The following is a 26,195-nucleotide window of genomic DNA, read 5'->3' as shown; positions in this document are numbered from 1 at the left end:
AGTCTGGTACCTTTTATGTGGTTAACTATCTGACTTATCATAAACTATAAATTAATATTATTGATTTAAGTTATACTACAAGTTTTATGATTTAACTTCTAAACGCGTAAACTTCTATTCATTTACAAATAGTGTCATCGGAAAACAGTCTTACAGAATGTATTATACCGCAGTTTAATACTATGACTGCCAATTCGATGCATCACCTGTTGTAAACTTACTAATCTACAGTTTACATTATGTAATATAGATTTTTATTGCATTTTCATCGTTGTGTTAGTGATAAGTGAATAGATTTACAGTGATCTAATTTATTTTTGTAACGTTAAGTTGATAGAAATAGTGTAGTGAACGCTACTCACAGGATTGTTCGTAAGAAGTGTGTGGCGGAATGTGACGTTGAAATTACCACAATTGTCAGACAGAGTGAAGAGTTTCAGTGAATCGAAAGCACGGTACTGGTAGAACACTTGAATATCAAACAAGAAGACCAATGAGATGGCGGAACACACCGAAAGATGCGAATGGATGTTTGAAGGCTATAAATATGTATTGTGTAATAACTTTGCATTTCTACAGCCTATTGTCATGTTTTAGGAGCGAGCAATCTCATGGTCAACGAAGTTTAAAGAGTTCTGTAAAACATGTCCGTTTAAAAGTTTTCCCGCTTATTTCGTAGTAAATAATAAACACTTTCACTTGACAATGCTGACTATAAAGTATCGACATAAATATGCACAAGTGTTTAATTTTCAGTCTGAACTCTCTTTATAGGAGAAATTTATAAAGAATATTTTTATTCGTACAAAAAACAAACAAATGAATTTGTCAGTAAACGAATTTGTAGAGATTGTAGTATTTTGAATGTTGATTCACGAGTTGATCTAAGCTTTTTCAATGATGGTATAGCTTAGATCGATTCGTGAATCAACAATAAAAATACTACAATCTCCACAAATTCGTATACCGATAACATTCATGTACTCACTAAAGACTAACTACAAGATTTAACCCCTGGAGTTCTAGTGAGAAGCCGTGAACAATGGAGTCCGAGTTAAAAATGTACATTTAATTAAAGTATAATGGAAAGACGAATACGTTGTATATCAGATTAAATGTGTCACAAAATAAAGTTTTGGACTATAATAATTAATAAGACACCATCAGGCACGAATTTTCCCCTTAAAATAATTAGGTAAGATATACGTTAAAGTAGTAGTTATGAATGTTACGTTTTAAACTGATCCTAAACTGCAAAAAAGTTCATATTTTTGCAAGAAAATAAACCTAATCAATTTTATTATATTGTTTGATCTGTAAAGAAGTGGATAGGAACTTCTAAGGAGACAAATATTAGCTCTCGATTGCTTTCATGTTTTCAATGATTATCTAACTTAGGTTGATTCGTAATCAGAATAACATTAAAAGTTCTCTATAAACCCATATGATATGGAAAATAACTCTGTACATTATTTTTCTCTCTAGACAACCAATGAATTCTCCAACAGAATACTCTGTTGTCATAATAAAAGTTGAGAAATTGGAATTTTAAATCAGCTTTCAAGTATATTAACATCATTATTCATGTATTTCATTTGAATGCTCGTAAATATGTTTAAAAAAACAAGTTAATATTGCGTAGTTTATAGTTTATGAAAGGGTACTAATTAGTAGATATCCCTTATGAATACTCACAGATTACAACAGATTATAATCATATTACAAATCAAAATATCATAACTGTCTGGTACTATTTACTTTTTCGTAGTTCTCTGTCTAATGATAACCTAAATGAATTTTGTCAGGATTGTAACAATTGTCTATAGATTTTCGTCGGATTATTTACGATTAACTTACTTACTTACTCCTGTTACTCCTCGTGAAGGATCATAGGCCACCCACCAGCACTCTCCATCCAACCCTGTCCTGAGCAATCCTTTCCAGTTGCTATTCATCCTTTTCATGTTCGCTTCCAATTCTTTGTGCAATATGTTATTCGACCTTCCTCTTTTTATGATTAAGCATGATAAATAAATTAATTTTGTCTTAGTATATAAATACATACTTTGTTAGTAGTATGTTTTGTGTACTATAAAAGATTCTAGTTAATAAAAAATACATCATTTCTTTTTTGAATTGTTTTACTAAAGTAACACAATAAACTAAATTATTTCTGTAATGAAGACTTTGAAGAAGTCAATTTAGATTAGAATGAATAACAGGAAATAAACAAAAAAAATTTGTAAACTTCAAAGGAATGTAACCTAAGAAACTTTGTTACATTTCATGTTATGATATTAAAAAATGTTTTAAAATAATCTTGTTCTACTACTTATATTGGAAAGAATGTAACAGTAGAATTATTTTCAAATAACATAAACTGATATAAAAGAATGGGAAATTTTAAACTTATTTAATATTATATATAGTTGAAATCATGAGTCAATTGAAGCTAGACCACCATCGGAAACCTGAAAGCACTGGATGGCCGTTTCATCCTATTGTGGGACTCCTTATCAGTGCGCATCCACGATCTCGTCTCATGAGATTCAAACCCAGGATCTAACAGTCTCGCGCCAAAGCACTTAACCGATAGACCACTGAGCCGGTATCCAAAGGTGCTAATGTCTAACTTCAACCAATCCACGAAGTCGAGCAACAAGTTGAGCAATATTAACAAATAAATGTACTATGTTAAAATGGAAGAAGAAAAAAGAACCCAGATCAAATAACAATTTGTTCTATTGTAGAATAGACAATTAAATCTACCTATAATAATTACTGAACAAATCAAAATCTACGTAATTAAACTAAAAAAGAGTAGAACTATCATGTATAGAATTATGTTTCCCCCCTCCCTTTTTTTTCTACCTTCCTGTTTCCCCAAATATAAAAATCATTTTTTAAAGATAATCTTCTTAACAATAACAAAAATTAAAAAAAATAAATTCATACATTTCAATTTTTTTTAATGGTAAAATAAAATCCGATTCATGAAATATCATCATACATGCATACATATCCCCGGACATACATGTTTACAAGGCACACGATATCTACAAGGATTTTGGTTAAAGAAGCAATTAAATAGAATCATTTAGTTGTCTGCAATGTACAAGATGATAATACACAGAAAAAAACATACTAGTCAAAACTCTGGTTATGAACATAACAGAAAAAAAACACAACAAATATATGCTAATGAGAATCCTTTTGAGTATGCACATAATAATAAGGAATACATGGTTTGCATGTTTGAAAACGTCTGTTAGAATATATATATATTATGTTGCATAATAGGTGGTTGAGTTAAATCATGAAGGAAATAAGAAAAATAATATGATATACTTATCATTATTACATAATAATAACATCACATTTTCTTTTCGAGTCTTATATTTAGAATGGGAAAACATTCAGACAAATAATTTTTTCTTCTCAAATATACATGAGTATCGTCAATAAGCTTAAGGATTACCTTATTACTAAAAGAATGTTATGAAAATCCCTAAAGTGATAAAGAATATTTATGATTAAAGTAATCCATTGGTTATTATTATGTAGACCGTTTGTGAAAACTATCCTATTGGGAATATTTTTTTTAGATTATACTATTTAAATTATTATTATAGAAACAAACTAAATATGTTAATTACTTAGATAGTCAGTATATATAAGAACTTTCGTCTAAATTAGATCGAATAGTTTCACAGTATTTGGGCGCCGAGTTGATGTAAGACATTAAATAGCAATAATATATTTGTAAAATCTTATTCTCTGAGATTTTACAAATATATTAGTTTCATAGTTGAAAGCCTGAGTCAATTGAAGCTAGACCACCATCGAAAACCCGGAAGCACTAGACGGCCATTTCGTCCCATTGTGGGACTCCTTAGCAGTGCGCATCCACGACCTCGCCTCGCGAGATTTGAACCCAGGATCTACTAGTCTCGCGTATGAAAATACTAAATCTCCACAAAAACCCCTTCTGATAAAAATATATTATTTCTATTTAATGTCTTATATAGTCAGTGATATCATAATAAAATTAGAAAAACTGTCAATAGAGATATTTAAAGTAATTTACAATGTCATCAAACAGAAAGTGCAAATAATACCGGACCCATTTAGTAAATTATTAGTTATTCGGAATCAGTGATAAAATCGATTACGATTCACTGTGTATACTACTGGTTAGCGTTTTTTTAGCGAGTTAGTTTTTCTATGGGATGGGGTCGCTAACCCTATGCCCAACCCTCCTTCTTTTCCCAGGCTTGGGACCGGTAGTAACTCGAGAAGAACTACAGGCGGAGTTATAGTGTACACTATATTATTGTAATGCAGGTATATCATGGGTATCTTATGAAAACTAAATAGTAGAAAAGATCTGTTCTGTATTCTACTACTTACCGAAATCCGAAAAAATCTATACATAGCTGACAATAAAAACTTGTTTAAAAGTTAATTAGTAGAAATTAAATCTATATTCTGATAAAATACTCATTATTATTTGACTATAAGATAAACTATACGTTTACTGAATAGGGAAATAGTTAATCTTTATCCTTTTTTCTTTGTTTTATTTCAGAAACTTGTAATGAATCTATTTTATGTAGCTATTTTCTTTCTAAATGAAACTTGTTATTGAGACTGGTAGGTCCTGGGTTCGAATCTAGCGAGGCGGGATCGTGGATGAGCACTACTGAGAAGTCCTACAATAATAATAATTATAAGCACATACTGTAGTGAACAAGAACACAAGTGGGGACAATCGAATGTATTTGACATGGAAATTACAGACTGTCTCACTAAAATTTGACAACCATACAGTAAACAGTTAATTTGCAAACTATCAATTAATTGTCTCAATCTTAACTATTCCTTCTGCAAATATCAGTCCATAGTCTCCGATTATTATTGTTCATGCATTCTCATACCAACTGCGTCCCGTTACCGTTTTCTCCTTATCGATCTTCTAGTGAAATACATTCAATGCCCGACCATCGTCATATACTACTTGTGTGGATATAAATAGCCCATACCATAATACAACTTCATACTTGTATAAAATTTAGCTATAATAATCGCCTTTTTAGTTTTCTTGTAATTTGGTTTTCTCTTTATAAAAAGGCAACCGGAATTATTGTAGCCAGAACATAGCCAGAACAATAAAGTTAAAATGAAGAATTATAGATTATCAAATAATTCACTTATTTGCTCAAAACAAAAAAAAAATTAAAGGATAAATATGAATGAAACATTTATTACTAATGAGTAGTATGTTACCTACTTTTCGTCCATTATTTTGATATTTTCCATTCATCTTCTTCCCTCCAAGGTTTAATGAAAGTACAACTAATCATTATCTTTTTGTTTGAAGTTGTTTTCATTGAAAATTAGAAATTATATGAATCACATTCTCTTTGTACTAGTTTAATTATATCTATCTATGAAATAGGTTTATCTTCATGAATATACTAACTAAAATTTGATAAAGCTGTAACTCTTCACTTTCAAACCAAGAAAAAAAAGAAAAAAAATAATTAAAAGAGAAATATAAAAACCGACAACTACAAAGTGAATCAAAGTAATTTTATCCCGAATAACAAGAATGAGAAATTAGAAGCATACTTGTTTATAGTTAATAAGTCAATTGAAATTGGACATGACTTCATATGTAATTGTCTTTTTACAATAATTCGAAAATTAAATTAAACATTCTTCTTACTTAATTTATACTGACTCATTCATATACGATCATTCACTTTGATGTTGTCTTTCATGAAAGAATTTATATCTTTAGTATAAATATGGATGATAAATTGTTAAATAAGATAAACCACATTCTAAATCATAAATTGAGGATTTTAAATATGAAGAAATCGACTAGCCAAGATAGAATTTTGGTTAAGATCATGAACTGATCAATGTTAGATCTTTATTGAAATCCTGGAAGCACTGGAAGGTTGTTTCGTCCTAGTATAGAACTCCTCAGTAGTGTGCATCCAAGATCAAACTCAGGACCATTTGTATCCCGCGCGAAGGTTTAACCTCTAGATCATTAAGCAGGCATCTTACAGTGTTAATGTCTAACTTCAACCAAGACAGAATTTCTACTGAGATCTTTAAGTTTCATGATTATTCAATTCCCTTCATAGTTTCAAATTTATTTTATAGTTATCATGTTGATTGATAAGTGATAATCAAAATGTTCGTTAATTATACGAACCAATCACTAAATAGTTATTAATAACAGACTTTTCTAACCTTAAAGGTGATCAAATTTTATTTTTTGAAATGCGATTTGACCATAAACCAAATTAACTTGACACCGTATAAAACTATCTTAATGTTGAAGAGTTGTTGATAATCCTTAAGAATCCTTAATAGTAACTAAATCACTTCATTTCCATCAACTAATGAATATCGTTCTGGATCTATTCTGTCAACTAGTTTTACAAGTAAATATTGATCAGCATTATAAAGTATCAAAGTATCATTTGACATATGTAAGATAAACTTTACCAATTGTTTGCCTTCATATTGATTCATTAATTCAATTGTATCGGCTCAGTATTTCTATTCTTTCAAAGATTTATGTGAAAAAAACATATTCTGTCCTAACTTTTTGTTGATCAAAGTAGATAGTTATGTATTTGTGTAAAATAACAACTCATTTTTAAACATTCAATCATTACTATTGCTTTCACCATTTCTTATTGTTTCCTATTAATATATATCACTATCTCGTGTCCGTTTTTCTTCTTCAGTTGATTGTTTACAGTGATATATTAATAAATCTTTTTAAACATAAAAAAAATATTAAATTCACTTGGTATTATTTGTTTAAATCTTCGCATTGATGTTTAGGACTGTAATTGATCAGTCTCTTATTGGCATATGTGCATCTTTGCTTATGATGCTTGGGAATTAAGGCTATATCGAGACAATACGCACAGTATGCACATATAGCCAATAAGAGACTGATCAATTGCAGTCCTAAACATCAATGGAGAGATTCAAACAAATAATACCAAGTGAATTTAAACTACATCCCATTGCACAAGCAAGTGGTTATCAGGACTCAGGAGCTGAGTGGATAACGTGATGGCGTTTGAAGCGAACGAGACTGGGTTCAAGTCCCAGAATGAACATCAACTCTGAGATGCAGGTACATCCAGCTGACAAGTCCCAAAAAGGGCAAAACGCGCATCCTGGATTCCACTGCTAGCCACTATCCATCTTTGCTTATAATAAGAAATTATTTACTGAAATAAAAAGGTATGTTTATTTGTTCCATATTAGTTTGTACGATTAAATATATCCTGAGAACGTTTTACAATCTCACCCAATCTTTCATTGTAATCATTTAAATTTTATGGGAGAAATAGCCTAGTTCAATATTTCTTTTCATGGCTTTTTCATTTTGATATCATAAAAAACTGTCTTAATTAAGTTTTTGAAAGGAGATTCTAGTTGAGTTTTTTTATTAGCTTTGATGATTATCTCTATTTAGTTATAAAGTCTGGAAACTAAATACACAGTAAACACTATTAATTATAACTGATTATGGAATCATGTTAAAGTCTCGTGTTTTCCTGTTAAATTTTGATAAAAAATGATCAATAACTTTCTTAGGATTGTGATTTATCCCTCTATTAATCATAAATCAGGGTTTACTTTCATTCAAAGATGGAAAGATGCTCAAAACAATAAAAATAAATTTATCTTATTTTCAAATAGTGAATATAGCCAGCTTAGAACACTATAATTATCCATTCTTTAGTTGTCTATCATCTTATCAACAAAAAGACTGATCCTTATCACTTATTAAAAACTTGAGCAAAAAAAGGAAATTCCACACCACTTATTACTTTCAAAGCTATTACATAACTTAAGCTCTCGATAATTTTTGATTATTTAGCTTAACTACACAACCTCCCTTCTTTATTCAATACCTGAAAATTTTAATTACACTGAGATAAAACCCTTCCATTAAAAAAAATAAATAAATATTTCAGCAAAGAACTATTTCTTTTCACCTTTGAGTTCATATTAAGAGTAGTATATCAAGAATTGAATTCGTTTTGTTTCTATAAATATATAACATCCTCGATACTTAAATATTACAAGTTAATTCTTAATAAAACTTCAACAATATTGGTATTTTATATAGTTTAGATCATGAGTCAATTGAAGCTAGAACACCATTGAAAACCTGCAAACACTGGACGGCCGTTTCGTCCTATTGTGGGATTCCTCAGCAGTGCGCATCCATGATCCCGCCTCGCGGGACTCGAACCCAGGACCTATCAGTCTCGCGCGCGAGCGCTTAAACTTTAAACAACCGAGCCGGCATCCAACGGTGTTGATGTCTAACTTCAGCCTATCCACGGAATTGAGCGACATATTTAAAATCACTAAATAACCTTGAAAAAACTGTAATAATAATATGTCAAAAATTAGTAGATTTTTTGCATAAAAGAATAAGTTAAAAAGTGGTTTCACCATATTTGTTCATAATTTTAATAGTTTTGTTAATTATCTGTATTTATGTATACAATATATTGTGAAAATACAAATTCAATGATGATTCATGTAAATTATTAGGTTTCCATATCAATACATTGTACGTGGGTACTCTTTATCAATTTAATACAATGTAATGTAATGCTTATATTACTTTAGAAAATGTATCTGTTTTATAACTTAAACATATAAATGTTACGTTTTTATTATTCCATATTTTTGCTTCATTAACTATTCTTATTTATCATATATATATATCCTTGTACGTGGAAATGGTTTGTTCCCATATATGAAAGGATAAAGTGCTCTACTGAATAAGCTTTCTAATTTTTTACAGTCTGAATATACATAAAATTGCAACCAAACAAAAAAAAACGGAATTAAAATTGTCTATCATTTCTATTTATATGTAAATTTCATTCGAATCACATACACATTCCTAATAGAAAGAACACAAGAGACAATTTCATCACTATTCTGACCTTATCTATATCATCTAAGGGAGAATAATAATGTTAGTATCGGTTTATTTCATTAAAATGATCTACTACAATATTAGGAATTTCATGTATAGTAAAAAAAGAAAATTAAAATTTAGCAGGCAGACAGTAAGAATTAAGGCTGAACAGATTGAGACAGACAAATTGTTAAGGGGAAAAATAGTCAGTGTATATTTCAGCTAAACTAATTATAGAGATTACAAGCCTTTAGGGATTACTGTCATTATTATTATATCAATAAGATTATTCATATTTATGAATGACTATATTTCTAGATATTTACGAATATATAAGATGATTCAAACACAATAATTAGTATTTTCATAGTTGAAAGCATGAGTCAATTAAAGCTACATCACCAGGGAAAACCTGGAAGCACTAGACGGCCGTTTCGTCCTATTGTGGGACTCCTCAATTGACTTACGCTTTCAACTATGAAAATACTAAATCTCCACAAAACCCCTTCTGATAATAACAATAATTAGTACCTAGTTTGTCATTGAAGAATTTTTTTGAAATCATATATCTTCAATGATTCAATTATTATTGTCTGATGAATATCAAATAAAAAAGTGACGAAATGTTTGTTAATCATCTATTGTTGCACTTTTACATGTCCACAGTCATCTAATAAAGATAACTTATAAAATAAATTGGAAAAACTGAGATTCTTTATAACTTATTCCATTGGAAAGAACAAACAAATACTCTAATTGGTGATTCACGATTGAGTTTAGAATTTAAGGTATTTTTATGAACAATGATTATAGTGTAGATGATTTTCTTCTGATTTAATGTTTCTTTAGAAAAAGTTCATTGTTTTGGGGGGGAATGAGGTTGATAACCTCTTGTCCAAACTTCCTTCTTTACCCGAACTTTGAACCAGCAGTAACTCTAGAACTACTCTAGTTGAATTAAATATCAATAATGCTACCAAAATATATATTCCTTATCATTTTACTCAAGTAAATGTTAAGTGCTACACAAATATCAGTTTATCACACTTATCATATGTAGATTAATTAAACGACTGATTCAACAAGAGTAAATTAAATGAATTTCAAAGCATAGCGTTGGTTGTAGTCTAGAAATTATGGCATAGGGATCTTATACATTAGTAAACTATAGATTGTTAAACAATTAAGATATTGAAGATAAATTTCATGAATAAATGAATGCAACTAAAGAACCTGTGAGAATTAGAAAGTAAAAAACGGATTTTAAGACTGGTTCGTGATTCATCAATAATACACTTTGGTGACGTTACATTCCCTTTCCCATAAAGGGCATAAAGACCTTCAAACTAATGTGTTAACATTTGTTAGTCTAAGAACTTCTGACATAGGGTGATGGGGAAATGGTATGATCTAAGATACTCCATGAAATATAAAGAAATACCTACGTACTATAATTTTCATCACATGATTTACTTAATTTTACGTGATACGACCTAATTTGTTTTTTAAAAATCATGTTCATTCTTATTTATTATTTTTTCAGTTTCGATTGGTTGTAATTCACGTCTACTTGCTGACCGTATTTTGGTCCCTGATACTTCATTTCAACATTCGAGTGCTGCTACTTTACAACATGGAGCTTCTGCTGCTCGGTAAGTCAACAACATCTTATTCATATTGTAATGGACGAAAACTCAGGTAGGGACAACCAAACTATTTTTTAAATATGAAATTACAGAATATTTTTGTAAAATATAAGAATCATACATTAAATGCTTCATTTACAAAGCTTCTATCAATCATCCTTTACATTTTGTCTGATTCTTCCAATTCACACTTCCTTCCTATTTCCGTTTCCGTCTTCTTCAATTCGTTCTTCTTAACACTCTGCTTCCAGCCATTCAACTTTTGATCGGTGTTACATACTACTTATGTCTATAGACACAAGTAGCACATATCACAATATTATATACACTGTTTTGAAAAAAATGGTAAATATAAACAGAATAAATTCCAAATTCACACAGTATTGTTTACTGGCATTTCCTCATCGACGTTTAACACAGCAATTGATCAGTCTCTTATTGACATATGTACATAGTGTGAGTATTGCCTCGATATAGCCTTAATTCACAAGCATTATGAGCAAAGAAGTATGATGAATAGCAGTGAAATCCAGGATGCGCGTTTCGTCCTATTTGGGACTTGTCAGGTGGATGTACCTGCATCTCAGAGTTGATGTTCACTCTAGATGTAATTTCACAACTCTCCTTAATTACATCATATTATTCCATCTTGACAAGGAATTACTCCATGACATAGGTTTCTCCAAATTTTAGGTTAACAGAACATAACCCTGGAGTTCTGGTTAGTAAAGATAATATACAAGTCACTTTAAATAGAACCTGATCTTATTAAATAAAGCCATAAAAACCCACTGATACAGACTAAGATCATTATTGTTGTAAGAAAAACTAAATCAGAATTAAATAACATTAGTTATAGAATTCAGTGGGTTAACTTATCAATCATATAGCTATCTTATATACTAGGATAATTTACAAATAGAAATATAAAGAAAAATATAACGACTATATACATTACTGAATAGTATTGAAATAAAACAAAAAATCTGTCTAAAACAATTAACATCATAAGTCGTTCTATTTTTTTGTTGTTGCCGGGGGAGGGGAACATCTAACATGAAAAAAACCTCATCCACTATCTAATGATAATAAAATAATTGAACCATGTATGATTATAAATTATTCATTCAATAATTTAAAAAAGGATAAATTCTAACAATCCAATAATTAAGTAGACATTTTAGTTAACCTAACCATGGTAAAAAAACAAAAAGAAAACTAATTTCCTTGAATTTTATAAAATAATATTTATCAGAACAATTTTATTGTTAAAAACTGGATCCATCAGGTATTTCCTGGAGTTCTAGTGAGAAGTAGTAACCACTGGAGTTCAACCAGGTCTGTTGGGAGATATCAACTCACTGAAGGCATTGGTGAATGATTGCTCAACTTCGTGGATTGGTTGAAGATAGACATAGATAGAGGAGTCCCACACTAGGAAGAGTTGGCCGTCCAGTGCTTTCATGTTTTCCATGGTAGTCTAGCTTCAATTGACTCATAATTTCAACTATATAAAAAAATCGTGTTATAAAAAAATGTAGTCAATGAACTATAACAATATTATAATGTCAAGAAATCCTAATTGTTACAATATTTTCATATTTTTTTAAAATTTCTCTTAGTTAATGTTTAAGTAGTATCATTATTATTGTTATATATTTTAAGGAGATATAATCTTTGAAATAGAATTTCAATGCTTGTTTTGTTGTTTTTATGTCCAGTTTTTGTTGTTACTGTTGTTGAATCTCTTTTTTTTAAACTGTCTGACTTCAATATCTCTTGCGGTTAAATCATCCATAGATAATGATACTTATACATGTCTAAGTAATATCAATGATTATTCATCCATTAATCTAGATCAGAGACAAACCAATACTATTTGGCAGTAGTTACCAGACTTATTTGAATACGTGGAGATGAATGAGTTTTTTTTAAGAAAAACTGGACATCTTAACTCTAAGTTTCGAAAAAGATACTATTCTAACTTACAAGCTTAAGAATTCTTTGGTTGAAATTAAGAGATTACATTAAAAATAGTAAGGGAATTTGTAGAATATGACTCCATCTATATCATTCAATTATTCAAATAGTTTCCTTAAACTATATACAATGCAACAATGTACTTCTTATTAAATATCAATGAATCTTCATTGCTTTGAAAGGATAAAATGGTTTGTGTACATTAAATGTGTTATATTTTACTTAAACACATAAATATTGGACCGAAAGGGGCACCAGATATATATGCGCCACACAAATCTCACTTGATTGGTGTGAGGGCTGTGACACTGCCCGGGTGCCCAAACTGAAACAGGTGGTTTTCTTAGGGGGCCACGCCCGGAACCATTAACCTTAAGGTCGGATCCACAAGGCAGTGGAGCATCGTGAGGAGATGCAGTCCCATGGTAGCCGGTGACCAATAATAGATTTATATGCCATTTGTTCCCTCAGGATACCGGAGCCCATGTGCACCACTGGTTTGGAATCAGGGTTTTCCAACTCCCCTAGGTGGACTTTCCATGTCCATCAACCCGGTTAAAGCGCCAGACGTTCGCCTTTCCGTGGCAGTGGCGCTGTATACGCGTGGCCATGTGAGAGCATTTCGTGAGGGAGAGCGAACTCTCCCCACTCTCGACCGTACCAGGGCATTCGGGAGCAACATACATTTAATCAAAAGTGACGTAAACTTGGGCTGTTCAGATATTAGATTCAAAAGAATTACGATGTTTATACAATAAAACTACCAATTTCGGTAAGAGATGAAATCGTCAATGATTATAAAGTGATACACTCGTAGAATTAACGCATTACATCAATAACGAAACTTTTCAAAGTATCTGATACAAAATGTGTAGAATTAAATATCCTGTCAAATTTATTTATTAAAACATGATTGTACAAACAAACTTTAGATTCAATATCTAAATGTTAAAAAAGGAAGAGCGAATTTTCAAGAAAAGAATTCCTTGATAACAACAACAACAACAAAAACCGTTAACATTGTTTCCAAGAAAAAATTTCATTATTCAAACCAGTTAGATTCATTAAAAAAGTTTTTCAATAACATTTCCATTTTTTGTTGTTGCTGTTGTTGATTCAATTAGATGTTTTATTGATTATTTGATTGGTTGCATGATAGCTGATAGTTGCGGGAAAATAATCATCTGATATCTGTTTTGTGAATTTTTGAAATACTGTTGAGTTGACATTTTTCAGAGAAGTAGAAGAAAATTGATTTTTTTTCATAAATCAATTCGTAAATGAAGTATTGATTTACTAATAACAGATAATGTATACAATTTACATGATGTAAGAATACTTGGAAGCAGTGGATACCGTTTCGTCCTATTGTGAGACTCCTCAGTGGTGCGCATCCACGATCACGCCTCGAGGGATTGAAACCCAGGACCTAGTTTCAATTGACTGATGATCCCAACTATTGAAATTACTATAATATCCACGAAAACCCCTTCTGGTATAAAAATGCCTTAGAGATACTGAGAAAATGAAAATTATCATGGACTATTTGAAATGAAATTTAAGGTTTTATTTATTAAGAATGAAAATAATAAAACTTTCATGTATCGGCTTCCAATCAAATCCTTCTCATTTGAAATGTATCCTTTTTGTCTTTAAATTAAACAAACAAATTCCATTAGTTTCTAATATTGACAAGGTTTAAACATTGTAAGTTCGTAGAATCCTTTATAACAATAGCTGGTTTTTATAAGCAAAGATAGATGGCGGCTAGCAGTGGAATCCAAGATGCGCATTTCGTCCTGTTTGGGACTCGTCAGGTCGATGTACTTGAATCCCAGAATTGATGTTCACTCTGGGACTCGAACTCAGTATCGTTGGCTTCAAACGTCATCGCATTATCCATTTAACTAGATAGTCTTGGTTTTTCCAACGTTACAGCTGAAGGCGGTAGAGGTTTTTAAACAGAATTCGGTGTGCTTCGTCATTATCTATATAATGTTTATAATCTTTAAATTAGGGTATGCATGAGTCTCCTCATCAATAATAATGAGTATGACCATAAATTATATGTAATGTAATGTTCAAAATGGTCGTATGGTGTATGTTAATAATAAACGATGAAACGCCAAATCGGTTTGAAAAGATGCTTACTATTAACATTTTTGTGATAAAAACCCACCTAAGTTCGATAACTATTGAAAATCAAGGAGCATTGGACAGCTATTTCATTCTACGATAGAACTCCTTGGCAATTCTTGCCCACGACTACACAGGGAATGGAATCCATGACCATCATTTCTCACAAAATGAGTTTAGGCTCTGGACTATTATGCCAATATCTAATAGTTTACATGTCTTTCAATCAGCTCGTGATATTACCCAACTATATTTCATTCGTCTTTTGTAGGTGATAGCCTGACACCTGAAACAGTTGATCTCCATTGATCACAACCTTTTACTAGAACTCCGGAAATTCCCTCTCCAAATTAGTCATCGGTTAGCTCTTGCAGCTTAACTTAAAAAGCTTGGATTCGATCCACGATTTTGCTGTGGATCCCCATCTCTACGAAGTCACATAGTTGAACGTAACAGCTTTCCACTGCTTCTGGTTCCAAACAGCTGTCGAACTTAATTCGGTTCGTGATCTTAAGACATCTGACATTCTTTACAAACCCCTCATTTTATTATCACAAACACTTCATTGTTTAACACAGAAAATTAACTAATTTTTTAATAATTTAATTAGTAATGAACAAACATTCCCCTAGAAATATAACAATCGGAGCTTGAAAATTAAACAACGTAAATATTAAACTTCAATCTGATTTCTATGGACTACGAAACTTGAATATTGTTTCATCTTATAAACATCCAGATTAATAAAAATACTTCATTTGTAGGTTATGGTTTTGTTTCTAATTCTTAAGACAAGATGAGATAATGAAGTTGTACCATAAATTTGTAATTTATGCTTAGAATAGATATAAACCTAGATAAAAGTTGATTAACGGTATATATAGTTGTTGAACCGGAACACCTGAGGTTTTAGAATGATTTTGAGGTAATGTAAAATATGTCCTCATACTGTGATCATGCCGAAAGTTTAAACTCTGTGGATTCACCAATTCGTTCTTTTTATGGTATAGCAAATCCACCAAGTGGCTATATAGATATTAATGTAACTACAGAACCTAGAAGATACTTTTCATGAACTCGTTTAAAACATTATGTTAAAAATGTATATTATTTGAATTCACGTTTTAGTTGACAAGTCAATATGTTTATTATTTATCTGTCCAAAGAAAATATTTCCTCATTCATGATGGAATATATCTGGTTAGCGTTTTTTTAGCGAATTGGTTTTCTATGGGATGGGGTCGCTAACCCCATTCCCAACCCTCCTCCTTTATCCGGGCTTGGGACCTGCAGTAGCCCCCGGAGGAGCTACAGGCGGAGTTGATGGAATATATCATTATGTTAAGGATCTATATTATTTACCAATTCAAAGTCTTAAGATATCACCTCAAAAACAAGTATAGAAACACTCAGACATAAATTGTTTTCCACAATAATACCAGACAAAAATGAAGTCTTTCCAATGAACGAAATTGTCATGTCTCTTTTGCCGGGCTTTAATGAACTGAATAACACTACTTAATAAATGTGTAGTACTAGTAAGCTTACTGAAATCTACAAGTGGATGTCGCAATATGATGCGAGCAAACTTTCTAATTACAGTCTTTTATAGATGCAAATTTTGAATATTTCTTCATTGTTGAAGAATAAATCTAGTTGTGAGCTGGCAGTCGTTTCACTTAATTGATATCAGACATCAGGTCGAAGATTTATGCACATTATATAAATATACTTACTTAAACACTAGTTTAGTTAAATATATATCGGTTTTGAATACTGGTCACTGATTTTGAAGTGTTAAAATTTCAATCATAGAACAGGACATAGATTTATCACCATTGAAAATGTAGCATTTACACATGAAATTTTTAATTCCAATGCTCTCTAAAACAATATTCGATTAATATAAACAGAAATGGGTAGTGGCTAGCAGTGGAAGACAGGACGCGTATTTAGTTCCACTTGGGGCTAATCAGCTTTATTTACCTGTATCCCAGAGTTGGTGTTCACTCCATGACTTTAGAGTAGTACCATTGGCTTCGAACGTTATAGTTATATCCACTCAGCCACTGAGTCAAGAAAGCCACTAGCTAGCTGACGAGTCCCAAATGGGACAAAACGCGCATCCTAGATTCTACTGATAGCCATCATACATTTCTGCATATAATGCTTGTGATTTAAGGCAATTTCGAAGTAATTCGCACAGGATGTACATTGATATTTCATTGCTATGTTGATTCAAAATTGTTGAAAATGTTTTTTAAACTGTTGCTTAACCATATAATTAAGTTGTGTATACGCATATATAATTATATATTTATATATTTATATGTATTTGAGATTGCGCATCATGATCATAAATTTATGGGAAGGTAATCCCTTGTTTTAATTTATCTTTAATATGTTATGATGAGACTTCTAAAAGAAACGATATTATTATCTGCTCTACTAAGAGTCAGAATTTAAATCAGATGGTTTGTAATTATTTGTACATTTTTTTAAAAGATAAATATTCAACTGGGATAGAACAACTAGACTGAACTCAGTATATGATGAACTCGATAGCCTGAGACAACCAAATTGAAGTCCATTAAAATACTGTCACAAAAGCTAGTCAATGCTTATCAATTAGTCATGTACATAATACTGGTCGTAAAGCTACCATTTAAATTGATTCCTGATGCTTTAACGAGAGCTTAGGTATTATTATTTAGTATGCAATTACAAGATAATTGTTCAAGAGTATATTTTCTTTGATTTAATTTGAGTTTACTTTTGAAGTATAGTTTTGTCCACTGTCATTATTTACGTACAAAAACAATCATTTTAATCAGAAGGGGTTTTGTGGAGATTTCAGTATTTTCATAGTTGAAAGCATGAGCCAATTGAAGCTAGATCACAAAGGAAAACCTGGAAGCACTGGACGGCTGTTGTAAGATATGAACTCACTGAAGACAATTGGTGAACGGTTGCTCAACTTCGTGGATCGGTTGAAGTTAGACATAAACATCATCGGATGTCGGCTCAGTGGTCTATCGGTTAAGTACTCTGACGCGAGACTGGTAGGTCTTGGGTTTGAATCTCACTGGGCGGTATCGTGGATGCGTACTGCTGAGGAGTCCGACAATAGGACGAAACGGCCGTCCAGTACTTCGAGGTTTTCTATGGTGGTCTAGCTTCAATTGACTCATGCTTTCAACTTTAAAAAACAATCATTTTATTGAATACTTTGCAATTATGTACAATAAAAGAATGTCATAACGTTTCAATTTGACTTCTTATAGAAATTACAAAATAATACCCTAAAGCTAAGATAAATGTAACGTGTACATTCATTCATTATAATCTAATTCTACACATATAAGCTGTTGGTTTTTTTCTATTCCTTCATGATTTGTAATTCATTTTTACACATTTACAATAGAATTGACTCAACTAATCTTTTTTTTACCATAATTTTTTCTTTCTTTTCTTAAAATCAAAACCTTTACTATTATTATTATTATTATAGTTATTCAAAGCTAAACTCTTCTACTCATATGATTATGATCATTGTATTATGTTGATAAAGTTTCTATAATTGAAATTACCTTTGCTATTGTTGTTGATAGTAATGGTGATGTCGGATCCATATATGATTTATCTACTTATTAATCAGTTAAATGACTAATACCTTTTATATATTACTGACCCTTATTCATCAGAAAATTAGAATTTTCATTTGATTTCCAATTTCCTTCTTTTTATGAGTTTATACATTTCTTTCAGTCATATTTTCCATTTTTGGAGCTGTCTCTATTTCTCTAGTTATACTTTTTCTTCCTTATTTCTATTCAATATGTTTATATTACTGTAATACAAACATGTGTCTATCATGGTGGATATATTTTATTATTATTTATGAAATAATACGTAAATAAACATCAATAACCGGAGAAATATACAATCCCCCCCTCCAAAAAAAAATTGAACATAAATATCTACTGAAACCTGGTACATGTTTGTGTGTTTGTGTGATATAGAGAAAAAAATTTTAAAAAAATAAATCAGAATACTGAATGACAGAAATTAAAAAAAAACAACTCACTAGGTAATTCAGTGATTGTTTTTTGTTCCCCTTTTTTCCTCATAAATCAAAAAAGCGCATATTTATTTATTTATTTATTCATTTAAAATGATTTTATATCCTACAAAAAGTGAGCATTATATATACATATATACATGTAAAAGAGTTGCTCAACCACAAATTGAGTATGTATTTCCTTTAATAAATTCAATGTTTTTTTTATTAATTTCCAGTTCATTACAATTATGTTTTTTTTAGATATTAAGTAAATAAAGAGTGAATCTACCTAGTGTTCACTTGTCTTTTGTTTTATTTTTTTATTCGTCCTACATTGTTCATTGAAAACGATTGGTATCAATTGTATCATTATTTTAATAGTTGAGATCATGAGTCAATTGAAGCTAGACCACCATGGAAAACCTGGAAGAACTGGAATGCCGTTTTGGCCTACTGTAGGACTCCTCAGCAGTGCGCATCCACGATCCTGCCTCTCGAGATTCGAACTCAAGACCTACCAGTCTTGCGCCAGAGCACTTAATCGATGGACCACTGAGCTGGCACACAATGGTGTTAGTGTCTAACTTCAAACAATCCAAGAAATTGAGCGACTCATCCATCGCTGTCTTCAGTGATTTACTATCTCACAACAGATATGGTTGAACTCCATTGGTCACTGCTTCTCACTAGAACTCCAGGAAATACCTCTTGAAGCTAGTCACTAGTGAGCATATGTTGATTAATATCAGAAAGGGTTTTTGTGGATATTATAGTAGTAGACCACTATGAGCACTGTTGAGGAGTCCCACAATAGGATGAAATGGCAGTCTAGTGCTTGCAGATTTTCCATGGTGGTCTAGCTTCAATTGACTCATGATCTCAGCTATTTTAAAAAAACTATAATATCCACAATAATTCCTTTTGATATTATTATTAGTTATTTTCAATGCAGAATAATTTCTAATTTAAACAAAAACAAAAAAATAATATTTTGTCCATTAAAATGGTACTTTTACTTCCTGAAAGAATTATACATACATGTACACATACATGTTGTCAATAGTTTATCCTAAAAGTAATAAATATTAATTAATTCATAAATACCTAACTCAATTCCAATAATACAAACTTACCCGTTAATTTTATGTATTCAACTCAATGAATCATAATTAATGAATCATATTGACAATAATTTGAATTTGTAAGTAGTCTATATATGAATCATTGAATATTATTATTATCTATATTAATGGTTATGACGTTTTATTACCTGTTTCCTTTGTACAATTATTCATTGTGGTTAATATATACTTACCCTATTTATATTACTATTGTCTAATAGATATAAATAGTATTTTATTTGTTTACAGAAAGTTATAAAAACAAAATATAGAAACTAATGATAAGTTTTCTTTAAAAAAAAAGCATTTTGCATTTAAGGGAGAAAGTTCAGTTACCTTCTTTTACTTAATGTATAACAGGTTGAAGTGTTATTGGAAAGAAACGAAATATCAAAGTAGTTTTTTAGTGTATTAACTCTTATTTCATACCAACTATAGATTGGCCAATAATGTGATTGACTGGACAATTTAGATTAATCTTGATCGATAAAAGTTTTATGCATTTTAAAAAACTGAAAAGAAAATTTGTATTCACTGTTGTCTTGACCATCGTTGATACAATCATGAATCTTTAAAGGAATTCGATGGTTCATGAAACGTATTTCAAATTGTAGTGAACAGAACACGAGTAGAAACAATCGAATGTATTTGACACGAAAATTACAGACCATCTCACTAAAATGTGACAACCATACAGTAAACAGTTAAACTTGCAAACTATCAATCAATTGTTTCAATCTTAACTGTTCCTTCTGCAAATATCAGTTCGTCATCTCTGATTTCATTGTTCACGCATTTTCGTACCGATTACGCTTCATTCCTGTTCGTTCCTTATCGATCTTCTGCCAAATTACATTCTATGTCTGACCATCACCATATACTACTTATATGGATATAAGTAGAGCACACCACAAAATTACCAAGCTTAATAATAAAATACTAAATATCTAAGATTTTGATTAATGAATTAAATAATATATTTTTAATATCGTAATGAATGAAAAATTAAATTTATGTCATTTTGCTACATGATGTAATCTGCTTTTTCGAAGTAAATCCGGGTAATCAAACTCATCAAAGATTTTAACTTACAATCCAAAATTATATGATGGAAGTATATTTTCGTAAATGAGAAATGTTGTTTTATAATAATCGGTTGTCTAAAATACTTTCCGTGATAATTCTTGAGATCCAGTAATAACACTGGAGAACCAACTGTACAGCTGTTTAGTAGTAGTTAATATCATCAAGGTCTATGCACATAAATCTTCGTGTTTTGCTTCAAGCGTGATATAAGCGATTTATCTTGTTTTGTATTTCAGTTATCTAAAACCAAAGTTATAGATAACTCATTAAATTTAATATTGATGGTTTTGGTTTCTATCGTGGATGCGCACTGTTGAGGAGTCCCACAGTAGGACGAAACGGCCGTCCAGTGCTTCCAGGTTTTCCATGGTGGTCTAGCTTCAATTGACCAACGTTTTCAACCATGAAAATACTAAATCTCCACAAAACGCCTTCTGACTAAAATACTTTCCCAGATAAATCTTGAGATCCAGTAATAACACTGGAGAACTAACTATGCAGCTGTTTAGTAGTAGTTAATATCATCAAGGTCTATGCACATAAATCTTCGTGTTTTGCTTCAAGCGTGGTATAAGCGATTTATCTTGTTTTGTATTTCAGTTATCTAAAACCAAAGTTATAGATAACTCAGTGAATTTAATAATGATGGTTCTAGTTTCTATCTTTTGTAAAGTTGTAGGTTAACATACTTCAGATAAGTCCCAAACTAGGATGAAACAACAGTTCATGGTTTTCTATTGTCGTTTTTTTTACTTTTTCACCAGCTAAACGCAATTCATTATGTTACTATGTATCACACTTCATTATTTGTATTGTTAACATTATTGATAAAATCAGAATTTCATTATCTCAACTATTTGTGCAAAAAGCAACAACAACAACCGGTTGTTGTCAAAACAGAGATTTTGTGAATAGGTCAAATAACGTTAAAATCTAGGTCATTCATTATAATTAAAATAAAAATATGTCACACCTAATTACATCAACAAACATAAATGTATATTAGATAGGTAAACATGATGTTACTTAGGTATACATAAATCAACACAATATAATCTAATTTTGATTTGTCCTGACAGTAAATGTGTTAAAAGAATTTTTGACATATCTATATATGTGATGTTAAGACAATTAAGTAGGCTCTTATTTCATCATTTACACAATTAAAGTAAAATAAACCATTGAACAATCCTATTTGAGGTATGTCAATTGTTTATATGACATTTCTTAATACATCAAAACAGAGAAATTTTACAATACACCATAGAGGTGATGTGTAGAACATTGTTTGAAATGACAATCTTAAACCATCTTTCTTTTCTTTTTTTCTTTTCTACATCATAATTCATTATTTCAGTTGATATGTTGATTAGATTTTGAATGGTTATAGATACACACACACACAAACTGAGTAGTCCCTACTTATTGTGTCTCTCATAACTATTAAAATTTTAAATTCATAAGCATATATATATATTTGATTAGTTTTTAGTGTTATACAACCAAGTTTGATAGATATATTTCTCTTTGTGTTCTTATTTTAGTGAAGATCCAAATGATTTAAGTCTCCAAGAACGTGCATGGTGTCCAGATGCTAAGGTTGGCAAAGAACTTCGTGAATTTATGGAAATTGACTTAGGTCGTCAAAGTATTATCAAGTTAATTATAACAAAAGGTCGAGTAGCTCAAAGTAAAGTGAGTATTATATTGGTCAAATTGGTTAACAAATTAATGAATAGAAATACTACAAAGGTGGATTGTTCGATATTGCTTGTTGCTGCAAAATTTAACTATATTTAAATTTTGAACTAGTAAATTAAATGATTTAACACTCAACGAAATTGCAAATCATGTCTCAAACATATCTGCAACTGCTTAAAGCAATTCGTACCATACTTAACGTTTATTATAATCTGGGTAACACAACCATCATTACGGCCTCCATTCCAACAGAGTTGTCGTTAACCGTGGTATTGTTTGATACTTTTTGATAACACTACTCTGATAGTCAACAAATTTAGCATGCAACTAAATAAAGCATCAAAATCTCATGTCACAAAGGAATTAAGTGCAATCCTACTCACTATTTAACAACTTTTATATATGTCAGAGGGATTTTTTGGATATTATAGTAATTTTGATAGTTGAGATCATGAATCAGGAGTCCCATAATAGGACGAAACGGCCGTCCAGTGCTTTTAGGTTTTCCATGATGGTCTAGCTTCAATTGATTCATGATCTCAACTATCAAAATTTTTACATATGTAAAAAAATAATCGACAAACATCTTTTATTCTGATACGTTATCATTTACAATAAATTGATGTTGTAAAACAGATCATATGACACAGGTTTTATTTTTCATCAATTCTTACTGGTGTATAAATAACTGTAATTTACAAAGTAGTCAGATATCAAATCTTCATGATAATTACTACTAGTACCATCGTGAATTGTAATATAATATAGTAGAACAATAATAATGAAGCCTTGGAATATAATTGGCAAACCATTCATTTTAAGCTATAACAATTAGGTTCCTTTGAAAAAAGTATTTTGCTGATATGCTCTGATGATAAATAGCAAGTAACGAGGTGAATAAAAGAAACAATATATTTTTGAAGATACAATGATACAGATAATTTTAGTCATCTATTGCATAAATTTCCAATAAGATTTTATAGTTGGAATGATGAGCCAATTGAAGCTAGATCACCATAGAAATCCTGGAAGCACTGGATGGTTGTGACTGGCTTCAAGAGGTATTTCCTGGAGTTCTAGTGAGAAGCAGTGACCAGTGGAGTTCAACGAGGTCTGTTGTGAGATATCAACTCACTGAAGAAAATGGTGGACGGTTGCTCAATTACGTGGATCGGTTGAAGTTAAACATTAACACCGTTGGATGCCAGCTCAGTCGTCTAGAGATTGAGCGTTGTTATGAGGTAGATTCTGAATGTTCTTGTTGAAATTCATGACCATTAATCAGAGAGAAACCCTTCTGATAAGCACCGAAGGGCATTGGATCCAGTTTCATTGTTATTACTCTTAAATCTCTTGTGAAACATCGTTTTCCTAAGTACCATTATTGATAAAATAATACTTATAAATGCATCCACACACAGTCCTCCAAAATAAAAACGAAAAACAATCTTTAGTTACTTGGAGGAAACTGATATAAATTAACACTATTCAATAACCTTTATCTGTAATACTAGTAATAATAATAATAGAAATAGTAATTTTCTATATAAGGTTCGAACTTGCATCACACAAAAATCAGATATTTTACCATATAGCAAGTAGTAGCTGTCCGAAAAGCCTTTAACCTGATGATCTAATCAATTAACTTAGAAAATGTACAAACTACTAAGTTTTCTGATATACATATACGTTAGTTACCAACTATAATATGATTTAGATTGATATAATGAATGGATCAGTGTTAGATCACCTTCTAATACTTGGAGGCACTGGAAGGTCGTTTCGTTCTAGTAGGCGACCCCTCAGCAGTGCGTACCCACGATCCCGCACACAGTATTCGAACTTAGGACCTTCGGTTTCGCGCAAGAACTGAGACCGTGGATGCGCACAGCTGACGAATCCCCTACTGGAACGAAACGCCAGTCCAGCTCTTCCAGGTATTCAACGGTAGTCTAACATTGATCCCTTCATGATATCGATCTAAGCTCAACAACCTTCACAACCTTATACTGATATAACATAATTGTCATGAAAATATCCAATAAGCCCATAAAATTCAATGTGCGCATACTTTTTCATTAAAATATCATTCACTTACTATTTGTTTAAACTTATCAATAATTTATTTTATGAATATTTATAAAAGTAAACTAGAACTATTTCATGACTTCAAATAACTTTCATGTTTTGTGTTCAACAGTGTTGTTTCTTCCTTCTTTTTTTTCTTTCTTTTGAAAATGTCACATGAATTATCTACAACGCTAGAGTTTTAAACTTCTTTTATTCTGTATTGTGTTCTTCTTTCTCTCGATTTTAAATACTGTTACTGGTTTTTTCTTTCTTTCTATAACTATCCTTCTTCTTATTCTGCGTTTATTGAGTAATAGTCTATTATGAAAACTCCCAAAGGCATTCTTTCAACAATCGATAAAATGTTGGATATCATGTCTACATTTGAATAGACTGTTTTTTTTACTAGATAATAGAAAGTATATTATAAGGCAAAGTTTATGGGTATTTTGGAAATGAATTAGTTCACAAACCATTAGAACATTCATAAATGATCATTATATTTCATTGAAGTTTGTAAGTAGTATAAGAAAAAAAATATTAGTGAGACTTATCTAAGACTGTTAATTAACAACATAAGTGAAACAATTGTGCATTTTCATGATAAAAGTGTTATTAGTGATATAGGGAACTGTTATTTCTACCAAATGATTACGTTTATCTTACAGATCTCAACTGAGGTATCTATTCCTATCAAGACGACTGAGAGTAGTTGTCAATAACTTTACAAATCGATGCCATATATAAGTATAACCTGTCAATTTTTTTTGATCAAGTCAACTTTCCTTTTTATAAAGAAAATCTGAAAAACTTTAGATCACATGAATATGAATTGAAAAGTGTATCTAAACAATGCTCGTTTTTTTATAAGCTGATAATGTATACTTTGTTAAATAGAGTTAGACGATTCAAGGATATGATATTTAACAAAAGAGCACGAATGTTTACTTGTTATAAAAAACTGAGTTTTCAGAAGACAGTTTGTTTTTACTTAATAGGTGTTAATATTATCAGGAATATTTATATATTTTTATGAAGCAAATAAGAAACCGATTTCTATGGTATGATATTCACCGATTAGTTGTGACTGCTACGACTATCGACATAGCACCTGATGTGTATATCATCCAAAAGTATGTCCTTAAACACTACAAAGTTAACAATATGCAATTATAGCTTCTATCATATCTTTAGGAAACATCCAGATCTTTTATGTTGAACAATACACGCAAAAATTTTGATTTCAAACTATTTACTTGATAAGCAGAGATGGATAGTGGCTAGCAGTGGAATCCAGGACGCGCGTCTCGTCCTATTTGGGACTCGTCAGCTGGATGTACCTGCATCTCAGAGTTGATGTTCACTCTGGCCGAGTGGATAACGCGATGGCGTTTGAAGCGAGGGTA

At 30.9% G+C, this 26,195-nt stretch overlaps 1 protein-coding gene across 1 annotated transcript in view; it reads left to right on the top strand.

Moving 5' to 3' along the window:
- Window positions 1–26,195, top strand: part of Smp_135340 (putative discoidin domain receptor) — a gene marked incomplete at both ends in the record, with an annotated part of 84,175 nt that overhangs the window by 49,602 nt on the left and 8,378 nt on the right. The window contains 2 exons of the mRNA XM_018789685.1: window positions 10,530–10,638; window positions 22,563–22,713. Coding sequence (XP_018655103.1) covers window positions 10,530–10,638; window positions 22,563–22,713 — 260 coding nt within the window. The remainder of the gene's footprint in view (window positions 1–10,529; window positions 10,639–22,562; window positions 22,714–26,195) is intronic.

The sequence above is a fragment of the Schistosoma mansoni genome, chromosome W (genome assembly GCF_000237925.1).
Source record: "Schistosoma mansoni strain Puerto Rico chromosome W, complete genome".
Classification (NCBI taxonomy): domain Eukaryota; kingdom Metazoa; phylum Platyhelminthes; class Trematoda; order Strigeidida; family Schistosomatidae; genus Schistosoma; species Schistosoma mansoni.
This window is presented reverse-complemented; position numbering and strand designations above follow the sequence as displayed.